Source organism: Euprymna scolopes, chromosome 26 (genome assembly GCF_053919585.1).
Source record: "Euprymna scolopes isolate OS-2025 chromosome 26, ASM5391958v1, whole genome shotgun sequence".
Taxonomy (NCBI): Eukaryota; Metazoa; Mollusca; class Cephalopoda; order Sepiida; family Sepiolidae; genus Euprymna; species Euprymna scolopes.
Genome location: NC_136507.1, coordinates 106666311 through 106681595, shown reverse-complemented (window position 1 = coordinate 106681595; position 15285 = coordinate 106666311). Strand labels below are relative to the sequence as shown.

The 15285-nt window shown below is 34.4% G+C and overlaps 1 protein-coding gene across 1 annotated transcript in view; it reads right to left on the bottom strand.

Moving 5' to 3' along the window:
• LOC145248353 (uncharacterized) overlaps positions 1–15285 on the bottom strand; it is a 69139-nt gene that overhangs the window by 41286 nt on the left and 12568 nt on the right. Inside the window, exon 2 of the mRNA XM_080110272.1 lies at positions 7626–7697. Within this exon, the coding sequence (XP_079966398.1) occupies positions 7626–7691 (66 nt within the window). The 5' untranslated portion in view covers positions 7692–7697. The remainder of the gene's footprint in view (positions 1–7625; positions 7698–15285) is intronic.

The window sequence follows — 15285 nt, the reverse complement described above, 5'->3', positions numbered from 1 at the left end:
AGGGATAATGAGTGTTGTTAGTGTTAGGATGGCTGTTAGGAGAAATATTATTATTCTCATTATTATTATTATTATTATTATTATTATTATTGCTAGTTGTATGATTGTAAATGGAGGGGCTGCTCGAGTGGTATATTGGATTAGTAACTATATCAGATAGAGGATGGGAGGAAGGATAACTTGAATATGAAATATTAGTGTCTGTTATGGGAGGATTGCGTGGGAGCTCAGTAATTGCGCACGAATATATAACATCTTATATATATATATATATATATATATATATATATATATATATATATATATATATATATATATATATATTTAAATTCAATTTATAACATTATATAATCAATTCTTAATGCTGCAATATTTTAAGCTATAAATTTATTATATTTTTTACTAGAATATCTTATCCTTTTCTTTTCCAGTTTGAACAAGTAGTCCTTTACTTTTCCATGTTTAATCTTAACCATATTACTTTTCATGCTCGCATTTTTCTATTGTATATATATATATATATATATATATATATATATATATATATATATATATATGATTCCCGAAAGATTGAAAGTCTAGTGTCTGCAGGTATTAACGAAAAATGATAGTAATAATTATGTCAGTCCCTTTAAGATCTCGGTTCTTATTGCTGAGCACTCTAAATTGAAGGTAAAAGTCGGTCACTTAAGTTTACACGCGCAGATCATGATGTCATAATCATTAGATAAGAATCACCATCTTGACATTTAAAAATAAATGTTTAAATTTCAACTGTATTTCTCGCGGTAAACGTTGACCGTGGGAATTTATTCCTAGCTAATGAAATCAGAGATGGCTTTGTTGCCGGGTTCGAATCTCCCGACCGGCGGTAATCGTGACACCCTGCACTGATGATTCCCCAAAGGATGAAACAGTAGTGCCTGTAGGTATTAATAAGAAAAATAATTGTAGTAATAATTATATATATGTATATTTAGGCAGCATTTTTTCATTGAAGCAGCCATTATTAAATATAACGGAGATACTTTGCTTTATGATTTTATTTTCGATTTTCCGTATAATCTTTTTTATAGCCAAATCGAAAATATCAATGAAAGTTCCATAGTTATCATGAGCGCTTTCGATTCGAATGCGAATCATCTTCAGGTGGAATTCATGGAGTTGATGAGGTGAAAGCGAATAGGGGCGAAAATGAAAATGTGAAAATTAAAAAACACACGTCCGAGCTCCAATCTCTGGTCCCCCCTCGCCAATCCTTCATGATAAACACCCGTCTAGCTAAAACCACTGTCAGTAATTTCCCTCACTCTTTATCTGTGCCTAAATTAAAACGTAGATTCCATGAACATAGCTTTTTCCTGAGAAGTTCACGCCTGTGGAATTCTCTTCCGTTTGCCTGTTTCCCACCTGATTACAACTTGGACGTCTTCAAGTCTAACATAAACAAATTCCTGATTAATCGCCCCCTTAAGTAAAACACTTTAGCAAATCTCCAATACCAACTATTGCTACGATATTATCCCATTGATCATTGTACACAAAATAACCTTTATCCCCGAGTGGCTTCCGGACCTTGATAAGTGTTGATCCCCATCTAAAAAAAAAAAAAAAAAAAAAAAAAAAACACACACAATAAATTGTATCGAGTGATGGCAGGTTAAAAGTATATAAAAAGTCGATTGAAAATCTGATTTTTAAAATCAACGAATCCATAGGTCAATATTAGAAAAAAGTGAGTTGTTTACGTGCTACGTTTGACACTTTAATACATTGTTGTTTTTCTCGATGTTTTAATGTAAAGTTTTTAACTTTTTCAAAATTGTTTGCGTTTCGTACAGTCTATATATTAATTGCAATAGAAAAATGCGAGCCTGAAAAGCAATATGGTTAAGCTTAAACATGGAAAAGTAAAGGACTAGTTGTTAAAACTGGAAAAGAAAAAGGATAAGATATTCTGGTAAAAAAATAAAATAAATTTATAACTTAAAATATTGCAACATTAAGAATTGATTATATATTGTTATAAATTGATTTAAAAAAATTTGAATGCTGCAATATTTTAAGTTATAAATTTATTATATTTTTTACTAGAATATCTTGTCATTTTCTTTTCCAGTTTTAACAGCTAGTCCTTTACTTTTCCATGTTTAAGCTTAACCATATTACTTTTCAAGCTCGCATTTTTCTATTGTAACTCATGATTTTTCCAGGCTTCCAGTAAATTCACATGCTTTTTGTTTAATTTCAGTCTTATTTTTTTTTTGCTCTTATAAACATAACATACACATATGAAATAACAATGTACGGCACTCGTTTTCTTTCAATAGAAACTCCCCCAATTATCTCCCTTTCATTCTGCATTATCTGTTTCACTTGTTTCTTCTATTTTCGCGGGAGCGGTGAATTGGTAGCAACACTAGTTGCTGAAGCGATGTGGTTGCTATGTAAACCAGTCATAAAAATGTCGCTCACCTTCTTACGTTTTTTTTTTTTTAATGATTTTTAACACCAGTAAATCCATCATAACTTTTGCTTTACTGAACGAAAATTGAAAAAAATTTTTTTTTCACAATATAGCTGAGAAGGTGATCTATAAACTGTAATAATTGTTTGACATTTGGTCGAAAAATGAGTGAACGGTGAAGCGTTAAACAGCTCTATATGACTAAAATTGCCACTTACCACTGCTGTGTTTGAATTATACGATAGCATGTGTGTTATTTTCTGCATCAAGCTTACATCCTGGTCGTTTAATTGTTACGTGTTCCCGTTTCTTGTCATAAATAATTTTATCAAGAATTCTTCATAAATTTTGGTTTCGTTTTCGATTATGGCTAAAGGAACTCAAATTATATATATATATATATATATATATATATATATATATATATATATATATATATATATAACTACTTCATTTACTCACATAAAATTAATATACGAAAGTATAGATTTATGCGTAAACTTTAAGTATTTACTTCAAAAGTGCTCAGTACGTAGGTAGAGCTAGTTAGTAATTTATAAAATATATATGGCGATTAAGCTACACTGAATATTCGGTGTTTCATCCACTCTAGGATTCCTCAGGCTTATGCGCGAATTCTGTGGTTGTTTATCATTTTTATATGGTCCTCTTCTGTTGAGGATTTTAGTTAGCCAATCAGCTTTCTAGTATCCACCGCGCCCCTTCCTATCAGCCAATGGGCATGCATTTTATCGAACAAAGGATCTGTTTTAAAACTAGTTTAGTGGTTTAAGGCAGACATTTTCTTTTTTTTTATATGTAAATATACATATGTGTACATACATATATGCACATATATATACATATATATATATATATACATACATATATGTGTGATCGTTTATGTATATTTATGTTTATCTAATTAATTTATTTGTTTATTTTCTATTGTTTTTGTTAGTTTTAAAACTATTTTGTATCGCTATCCTAGAGTAAATTTTATTTTGTGAACACAGTTATTTGCTATTTCTCTTCTACAGTTTAATAGATTTTGGGGTTCTTTAAATACAGGATAGCAAATTTTTCATGAAGGCATAATTTACATGGGTCGTCTAAATGCCTAACGATAACAACCACAGAATTCGCGCATAAGCCTGACGAATCCTAGAGTGGATGAAACGCCGAATATTCAGTGTAGCTTAATCGCCATATATATTTTATAAATTACTTACTATATATATATATATATATATATATATATATATATATATATATATATATACTTATATATTTTTCTTTTCATTAGTTTTTATTTCGGTTTCGATTCAAGCTAATGCATCCAAGTCATATGGATATATATTTTTTATTTCTGAAATCGCAACTTTATAACATATAAAAATCGATAGAACATTACCGCTATAATAATATATACGAATATATGCAAGAATTAAAATATCATATTTAAGCGTACTTTACGACCGGGCTTTACCGGGCGTTCGGGCTAGCTTAGATAAATACTTTTGCAATTTTAACAAAAGAGCTACAATAATATCAGAGTGTCTCTATTTACGCTGAACATCTACAGAATGGCAACATATGAATGAATCCCCCGTGGAATTTCCACAGGTCCCGCAAGTTTTTACATTATTAACAAAGATTTGTCTAAGATTGGAGGAAGTTTCTACTTTCCATTTTCATTTCGATTTACTTTGCATACTTCTATAGACTTTGTTTCGTGTATTTGTTGCATACACATACACACATACACATACATTCATACACATACATTCATACACATACACACATGCATACATACACACATACATACAGCACATACACACATACATATATACACTCATACAAACACACATACACACATGCATACACACATACATATATACACTCATACAAATACACATACACACGTACACAGATACATACACACATACATACGCACACATACACACATACATACACATACACAAACATACATACACACGCACATACACACGCATACACACATACATATATACACTCATACAAACACACATACACACGTACACACATACATACGTATATACACACATAAATATATACACTCATACAAATACACGTACACACATACATACACACATACACACATACATACGCACACATACACACATACATACACACATGCACACATATACACACATACATATACACACATACACTTACATATACACACATACACACACACATGTACACATGCACACATGCACACATACACACACATGCACACACACATACATACACACATACATACACACACATGCACACATACATGCATACACACACAGATACATACAGACACACATGCACACACACATACATACAAACACACATACGTAATACACACAAACACACACACGTATATATATATATATATATATATATATATATATATATATATATATATATATATATATATAGACTATCCATTCATGTGTAATCACCTTTTTCTTTACCATATTCCCTCTGCTTAACTTATTTTGTTTTCAAGTAAGATCTTTGACTTAGTTGTTGTTTCATTAAATACTTCTGCATGCAAAATCCGATCCCGCATTTTGCTAATTCCTACCCTCTGATGAGAAGGAGAGTATTTCTTCGAAACTCCGCGGATTAAGGATTATCCACTTATCAAGTGTTTCCTTTTCAGATTAAATATGTTTTTAACTCATTTCAAAGTGTTTTTTAACATATTTTATAAACTGTTTGCTCATATATATATATATATATATATATATATATATATATATATATATATATATAACTTTATTCGATTGGCAAAATTTTAGAATAATTATAAAAAAGTGAACCATATCGTAAATTCAATCAACTAAAAAATGGAAACCGGGGTGAGGAAAAGAAAAAAAAATATATATAATGGGGCAAATTATATGTACAATTAAATAAAATAAATAAGTCGATTAAAAAACGATCGTTAAAATATACCCAAAGCGCTTTTCGTTCAGACAAACATTTTCAAGGGTCATAAGTCTGAAAATTATTATTTTTTTAGAATATTTGGTAGTGATATGGAATACGAACGGAGAGGAGGCTAAGAAAAAAAACAAAAACAAAAAAAAACAAAAAAAAACAAAACTGACTACCCAAATAATTCTAACTGAAGCCGGAGGTTTCTCTGCTTGCACAAAGTAGGGGGGTTAGCAATGATGGCAAGTGCTTCGAGGACAGACAGGTGGAACTTTGTGCGTCCTCGGTACAAAACAGAAAAAACACTCCGGAGAGAAAACAAGACCGCACTCCTTTTTATCGACCAAGTGTTGGCCGATGGACGATTCTATCAGTTGAGATTTTCTGGTAGTAGGTTGATGATCCCGGATGAAACGGGGAACATGTTGGGCGATTCTGACCTGATGACGCTGGGTCGTCTTGCCTATATAGACGGCACCACACCGACATTGAAATTTATAAATAATATTACTTGTTTGGGAGATAGGCAAGACATCCTTACGAAATGAGGGAAGGCGGTTTTTGTGGAAAAGGCAATACGGAGCGATAGAGCACCAAAATTAGAAGACACTAGAGAGGAAATCTTATCGCAAATAAGTTGGCCTTCAAGTCCAATCCAGGGTAACCTAAGGTATACCGGAAATCTACATGGACCGTATTTTGGTAGCTCAGAAAAGGATTGAATTTTTTTATTAATAACTAAGTTAACTAATGGAGGTGGATATCCATTAGTAATAAAAATCCTTTTAATGTTTTCAATTTCCACATCAATAAAAGGTGGGGAACAAATAGCAAGTGCCCGATGGGTTAAGTTTCTAATAAGATTTAGTTTCCTGGTTGTGGGTGCAAAAGAATCCCAACTAAGATAAAGACCAGTAAAAGTGGGTTTTCTATAAATAGATGTCATAAAGGAAAGCCCACGTTTAGAAACTAACACATCAAGGAAAGGAAGGGAGTTATCTTTTTCCACCTCCATCGTAAATTTGAGAGAAGGGTGTAAATTATTCAATAAGTGGAAAAAGGACATAGCTTCATCATGCGTTGCGAAACAAGAAAAAGTGTCGTCAACATAACGCATGTAAAATGCTGGTCTAGGGCACTTGTCAAACAACGTCTGTTCTAAAAAACCCACAAAAATATTGGCCAAAGTTGGGCCAAGGGGTGATCCCATCGATATACCGTCGAACTGGCGATACATCACATCGTTGAAACTAAAGGAAACTGACTTAGTAGCAAGTTCCAAAAGTTCAACGAACACCGCCTCAGGAAAAGAGGGGAGGGGGCCAGGGCCTCTATAAAGAAAATCAGCACATATGTCAATGACCTCGTCAAGAGGGACATTGGTAAACAAATTGCTAATATCAAAGGAGACCAAATAACAGTTGTTGGCGGTAAGAGGAAGCTCCTTGATAGTCGATGCGAAATGAAAAGAATCAGGTGTGCAATGTGTTGAATAAAAAGAACAGACTGGTTCAAGAATTAAAACCAGCCATTTAGCCAGCTTGTGTTGGGCCGAACCTACCATCGACAAAATTGGTCTCAATGGAGTATCAATTTTGTGTACCTTAGGCAATCCGTAAATCCTGGGGCGTTGAGAGCCCACCGGTCGGATATTATTATAAACTTCCTTAGATAAATATTTAAGTTTATGCCATCGAAGTAGTTTATTTTGAAGCTTGGTTTCAATTGAAGGAGTGTCATCAGAGTCCAGGGAACCTAAACAGATAAATTTGCTATCATTGTTAAGAATAGAAAGCATTTTTGCAATGTAGTCTTGACGGTCAAGGATAACTACACCGTTGCCTTTATCTGGGCGAGAAATGTAAATCTCATTATTGCATTTTAATTGCTTAGCCGCAATGAAATGATTACTTTGCCAAATAAAATGGCGAGAAGAAATATTGCATTGACTGAATTTATTGGCTAATTCAGTCAAGCGAGATTTAACAATATTTAAGTTGTCACCCGAACCATTATTTTTTATTTGTGAAAATAAACTACTTCGATGGCATAAATTCACATTTCTGCTCTTTCCTGCGTCAGAGGCGTAGGAAGTCAAACCATCAGAGATCTCATCCAAGTCTGGCGTAAGGTCATTCAATATTGCATACACTCAAATTCATACAACTCTTGTTGCACTTACCGTCATTGAAATATCAATTAAAGGCGTATCCTCTTCCGCTTCCGGTGAATTTTCTTCTTCTGTCATTTTAACCTTGAAATTAAAAAAAAATGAAACAATCTATCATATCAAGGAAAATCAAAATTTTGTCTGCTTATGTGTGCCTGACTACAACTCAGAAACTACATAAATGCATATGCAAATTTCAGTGTTAATCCTATCTGGTCATGGTAATACTCTATTCCCTTGGGAGTCGTCAAGAAGACCAAATGAGTGCATTAATAAATTTACTTTTCATATTTACAGATTCAACATTAAAATTATTATATGATACTCATTACAAACCCAAACAATAAAACAACGTAACGGTTTCTACAATTTATCTCCTTTAATCAATAAACTTTTATTAAAATAACACAATTTGGAATTAAATGCAGAAAAAAATATCGATAATAAAATAAACCAATAAACCAATAAACAAATAAAAAAAAACAAAAAAAAAAACATTCATTTCATTTCATACAAACATCCAACATTTTAAATTCTAAAAATTATACATTATAAAATTATTCCCAAAAGAAACGAAACATCATATCTTTTCAGTTCAATTCTATATGTCTTTTTCTTTTTTTTTTTAAATCACTCATTCCATGCCGTCAACACTAAACATGTTTTGCATACTTTGAATGCTAACGGCTATGCCAGGGTCTCTTTCAACATGCGGGCCGGTCGAGTCCTACTGCCATGCCCAGGGTCTGCCAGCGGCCACTTGATTGCAGCAAGGGATCACCACACTCTTCAGCACACCCAGGTATACTTTAGTGTTGACTTTCAAGCTAACTTCGAAGATGTGAGGTGACATGATGTGGCCCTCACTTGAAACCTCACCAAAGACCATAACCGTAGCTGGAAATTTTGTTTTCATCATCCTGGACACGTCTCTGTTATTCGTGGCAATCCAGCGATGCATTTCGAGGGCGCTGGCGATGGTCCTGTTGTCATAACCTTGATCGGTAGAGAGCATGAGTTGTACAGTGGCGCATCTCCGATCTCGCTCGTTTAACATTGTGTCACTTTCAGACATGATAGAAGGCTCATCGCTCTTAGAATTTGTACACAACTGGCCAACTAGTAGATGGTCTGCAACAAAAAAAAAGAAAAGAAAACCGGCTTTTATCCAACGGAAATGGAATCATGTCGTCTTTTCTAGGGCGACAATCATATCGTTCCACCCGGTATATAGTCACATACAAACCCGTGAAAAATCAAATATAGGATTTGTATCCATCTTGCCATCGAAAACTAAGCAAATAAATCACGTTCCTGATTCTAATCTCTGTATCCAACCATTTTATGTAGTGAGGGAAATCGAGAAAGCAAATAGCAAGACAGAGAACCTCTAAAAAATTTGGAAACAAATCCTTCATTTTAAATAAAAAATATCCAAGATGAGCGTTTTTATTTCTTTATGCCATCAGAAACGATAATAATCATAATTTATATATTAACAATTATATATATTTATATATTAACAATTATATTACTATGATTTTATAAATATTTTATTGTGAACACAAGCGAAGCATCATTTTTCTGCCATCTTTGATAAAAGAATATACACTAGTTGTTTGTATTTTCCCCTAAGCTTTTTTTGCTTTTACCAATTAGATGTTTTCCATTAAATATTAACTTTAGTGATAGAATACCAGGGAAATATCGGGTAGACCAACTAGTATTAAAGAAATTCCCAGTTTACAAATCTTCGAGCACATGGTGTAATGCATTAGAAAATTGTGACGTAACATCGATTGGAGACAGACACGAAAGCTCCATAATAATATGATGTTTTAATAAATATCATATATATAATTGTTATATTTATAGTAAACTAAATAAGGAAGGAATGCAATGACAACATTATTATTAGTCCGTAGAGTATTGGGTTACGTAATTATAATCGGATTTAGAATGTAGAAAAACTTTTAAAGTACTTTTGAACTGAAATAAAAACGAATCACAAGACGTTCTAAATCCGATTATAAATTAGATAATTCTTTATTAGCATTTCGACAGACTGTTATATTGTCATGTTTATATAACTGTATCGATGTATTCCGGGTCTACTTGTTTCTATAACCGATGCTCATGTACTGTCTAGTGGTTAGAATTATAAAAACAGTTACTTTTCTTTTTATATGAGGTGTCTTTACGTGTTGATATGTTACGTGTATATTTAATAGTTTTTCTATGTGTATGTGGATGTTTTCGCATATTCACGACAATAATGAATGGGACAATGAATGGACAGTCTTTGACAATGACAAATAACACCCTTGTCTACTTGACCCCCGACAGGTCACCTACCTTATTCATTGTCTTTCTCTCCTCCAGCGGCAGGCACCTGAAATGAAGGCATCTTCTTTCGAATGGAACACCCAAAACGCCGAGTTATCATTCCAGATCTTTATTTCCAAATGTTTCTCGGAGTTTGCAGCTCTAAATCCTTTAATATTCCCCCTTACATCTTCATTAGTTGGTCCGTAGATGCTTCCAACGGACCACAGAGACAACTTCTGTCCACTAACTAATCCAATAGCTAGCTAATTATAAACTGGTCTCTTATACTTCCCGTTACAGACTAACTCCTAATTCTGATTTCTCATGGCTTACGTGTCTCTTACGTAAGCCAGAGTGGACAATCTTGTTTGTCACGCAAGCCACATCGTTATTTACTAAACCAAATGCCAATTAGCTTTGCTTATGTTTTTCCTCTATTCATAACATGTTTTCTCTATTCATAACATGTTTTCCTTGAGCCAAAATGTTTTTTTCTCTATTCATAACATGTTTTCCTTGAACCAAAATTCCTCAGTTAAATATTTAACGCAAATATTTTAACTGACATTCTTTTCTTTTAAAACATCTTTCTTTTTAACCTAAATAATTTAACAATTAATCATAATAATCGTTCTGACCCTTACCACTGCCTATTAAAACATGACACAGATACTACCCTGTGATCATAGTCAAAGGGCCACAACATAACAAAACATTTCAGTGATTTATACGCGTCTGCAAAAGCAACATCCCAGGCCATGAATATTTGTGATATTCGGCTTTGTTATATTACAACATATGGCGGAAAATATGCAGAATTCTATAAAACAAACAAAAAAAAAAAAAAAAAAAAAATAGCGCCGTGTGATGAATGGCACTTCAGCGTAAGTTGAGCCAATATAAAATTACATATAAACGAGATAATTTATTATTTAAAATGGCGATGAAGAATTGTGAAGGTTTCGCAAAGAATCGAACTAAAAGGTCGATCAGCTAAAATTTTCATTCAACTAGAGGGGGAATAGTAATAATTGATTTTCACTTCTTGATCCTAATCCTGCCTACAACGGAAGTACACTTATCTCATTCACGGTAGACATTAGACTTCAGATAAAAAAATTTTAACCAGTGACGGTGCTTGTTAAGTTATCAGACAGATCGAATTTTTAAATATATCGTTTTTAGAAAAAATAATATTACTTATCTTATTGTCATCTCGAAAATAGTAATATATAAAAATAATTACGATAATTCATCGTGTAGGACAACTGCTATTGTGCTTTTTGTAAAAATAAGTCTATTGCTACTGGGGAAACATTACGGCAGTCTGTAAGAACAGAAAAATCTGGCGGAAGGGAGATAAGCCAAGTCAGTTTAGGCGAAAAGGGGAGATAAGGCAGTTTAGCCAAAATAAAGCAAATAGCTCTAAAAAAAACCCTGGTAAACTTGGTTCATCATTATAATTTTAAATACTCCTTCTAGACTGCGACGAATTAAAAGGAAAATAGTGTATAATCAGCAGTTATTACAATCGTGGACAGAGTTAGGCATAAGGTCAGTTTTGAATGTGGAGAAAATATATCCTACCAAAAAGGGAAGTCACAATTGGAACAAAATAAATAAATGCTGCAGTCTAGAAAAAAATCTCTTCTTCACTGAATAAGAAGTGAATAAAAAAAAAGTAAATAACAGATCCTACATTAAACGTTCATTATAATTTGAAAAATAAAATAAAAATAAACCGGAAAAAATATTATAAAATTGGCCCATGTTAGGAAAAATGATTTAATTGAAAAGAAAATAACATTTAGACATTTTGAAAAAAATAAAAAAATAAATGACTGAAATAGGATTTTGCCATATTTTTTACAAATTAAAATTTGTATTCAATTTGGTTAGATGGGTACATTCTCCCCCCCCCCCTCTCTCTCTCTCTCTCTCTCTCTCTCTCTCTCTCTATATATATATATATATATATATATATATATATATATATATATATAGTTGCTGGACCCCCATTTTGGGGGGGGGGGCGGCACCACACCAAAAAAGTGAGGTGAGTCAAGGAGGATGGAAAGACCGCGGAGAGAAAGCACGATCCAGATCTCCACAGGACGAGTGCAAAGAGGACTGGGACCTTGAAGAGGCTTAATGTCACCCAAATGACAGTGAAGACCAATGGTCGCTGCCAATGAGAAATCAATGGTAAGCGGCTGCTGTGATAACACAAATTCACCTGTAAAGGTTATCGAAAGTTGTGGACAGTACTGGAAATCTGAGGAGACTTCAGACAACATAAATTTTTGAAGATGGCTTGTGTGACTACTCCTTGTGGGTAAAATAATAATAGTACAAGAACAGACATGATGCTTGGAAAAACTACATTGAGAACTCTGCAAACGACTGCACTTCAAACATGTTGACAAATAATACAAGCACTGCGTAGAGACAGTATTGGAAAACGAAAATCACAAAATCCGTTGGGACATCGAAGTACGAACTGATGAACAGATTCAAACAATGGAGCCGGGTGGCATAATAATAAACAAGAAAGCAAAAAGTTGACAAATTGTAAATTTTGCCGTTCTAGCAAATCATAGAGTGAACATCAAAGAGACAATTAAGTTGCAGGTGAAATCCTTTTACAACAGTGCTCCACTCAATAAGGTGAGGGGGGGGTAAAAATAAAATTTTTATACCTACTTACACTAGTGTTTCAGACTTAAGCAATCATCAGAGCAGGATATGACGATCAACGCTAGTCGCAGGATTCTAACACCGCCACAAAGCCGTCTTTGATTCCATTCGCAAGGAACATACCCCAATAATGATACCGTTCACCGCCACAAAATTTAACATTAATGAAGCTTAACTGTTAGTACAGAATAACCTTCTTAGTGACACACAATATGGTTTCCGCTCTGCAAGATCTACCGCAGATGTGCTGACGGTTATATCCCACAGGATTAGTGAATCTCTTGACAAAGGCTTCCTTTCTAGGGCAATTGCTCTCGACATATCAAAGCCCTTCGACAAGGTATGGCATAAGGGTCTACTTCACAAGATTTCCAGCTACGGTATAACTGGAAATGTTTTCTCAATCATTAAATCATTTCTCTCCGATAGGCTCATAAGAGTAGTGGTAGATGGACAAAAATCGGAGGCCTGCAATATAAATGCTGGAGTCCCTCAGGGGTCAATCCTGGGCCCAACTCTCTTCCTGATCTACATCAATGACCTCCCTAAACACATACTTAAATCATTCGTTGACATCTATGCTGATGACACGACCATCTACGGCAACACATCAAAGGCTGTAAATGACAAAGTTCTCTCTGATTCTCTCTCCTCTGATCTCGAGCGCGTGGTTCAGTGGGGGAAGAGGTGGCTGGTTACCTTTAATGCATCCAAAACCAAACTTCTATCCTTACATCATCAACGCTCTGATCTCCATCTGGCATCAATTGTGATGGATGGCTCTCGTCTGGGTGAGGCCCCGTGTTTTGACAAGCTTCTGGGTTTGACCTTTACTCCTGATCTGAAATGGAACACGTACATCAAGTCTGTTGCCAAGGTCGCTGGAAAGATGGTGGGATCCTTCTACCGCTCCAGAAGATATCTCACTACGAATGCAATTCTCTATCTATATAAAAGCCAAGTACGTCCAAGGATGGAATACTGTTGCCATATCTGGGCAGGAGCTGCTAAAAACAGCCTATCCTGCCTTGACAGAGTACAAAATAGACTTCGTGGCTTAGTGGGGGATGCCCTTTTCTCTACCCTGCAACCTCTCTCCCACAGAAGAGACGTTGCGAGCCTGTCCTTGTTTTATCGTTATTTCCATGGCAGATGCTCGTCTGAACTCCAATCTCTGGTCCCCCCTCGCCAATCTTTCACGAAAAACACCCGTCTAGCTGAATCCACTGTGAAAAATTTCCCCCACTCTATATCTGTGCCTAAATCAAAACGCAGATTCCATGAACAAAGCTTCTTTGTTAGAACTGCACGCCTGTGGAACTCTGTTCCGTCTGCCTGCTTCCCTCCGAACTACAACTTGGATGTCTTCAAGTCCAATGTTAACAAATTCCTAATGAACCGCCCCCTTAAGTAAACATTTCAGCAAATCTCCTCACTAACGTAATGTACTTGCAATAACCCTTATCCCTGAGTGGCTTCCGGGCCTTGATAAGTGGTGATCACTTTGTAAAAAAAAAAAAAAAAAAAAAAAAAAAAGATGATCTTACAGTGATCAAGTAACAGAAAGTAACGATCTCTCTCTCACACACAATACACACACACACACACACACACACACACACACACACACACATATATATACATATATGTATAGATTTATATATGAATAAAATAAAGCAAAATATAAATGATGCTTTAGATGTTATGTGAATAAAAAGGAAAAACCTAAAAGAGTAAAAACAAAAATAAAATCAACGTTTCGTCCCTATTTCAGGGGACATCATCAGGATTTCTAGGCGAGGATGCGAGGAGAAGTTCAGTTCTCTTTCTGTTCTGGAGAGAAAAACTCTTTTTCTCTCTAGAACAGAAAGAGAACTGAACTTCTCCTCTTTCGCATGTGATATATGACCGTCTTCCTGTACATCCTCGCCTGAAATAGGGACGAAACGTTGATTTTATTTTTGTTTTTACTCTTTTAGGTTTTTCCTTTTTATTCACATGTATATATATATATTTGTAGTCATCGACATACAGTCCTATTTCGTTGTATCACAGATCATCAGTGCTGCTAGACTAGCACCTCTCCCAAGCCAAGGATTGAACCTAGAACCGTCGTGTTGGCAGTCGGCAGTCCTCCCACTCAACCACGGAAGCGATGCCCGCAAATAACCTGTCCGAATGTCTATGTTTTTATTATTGTAACCTCGGGTGTTTTTTGCTTAAATCATTACAAATTATTTCAATCGACAGGACAATAATATTAACCTGCTGTTCTCTTCAGATAATTCAAGTCAAATATTTTTACTTTAATTATTATATATACTAGCAGGCCTTCCGGCATTGCCCGGTCGTAAAATACGCTTAAATATGATATTTTGATTTCGTATTCATTATTATATTATGCTGAACCCAATATATATAATAGTAATGCTTTAAAAAGTTTTAAAAAAATGCCTGAGCTTTGAAGACATGTTTGCTGCAAGGCTGAAAATTAAAACATGAACCAATAGCTATTACGTTACGCATGTATATTAGTAATGCTGTCGTTCGACCATCACCTGGCAAATTACTTCTTTTTTTTTCTTCAGACTTTTGCACGAATTTTCCCCGGCTAAAACCCAAATATAAAGTTTTGCATCAGTTCGAA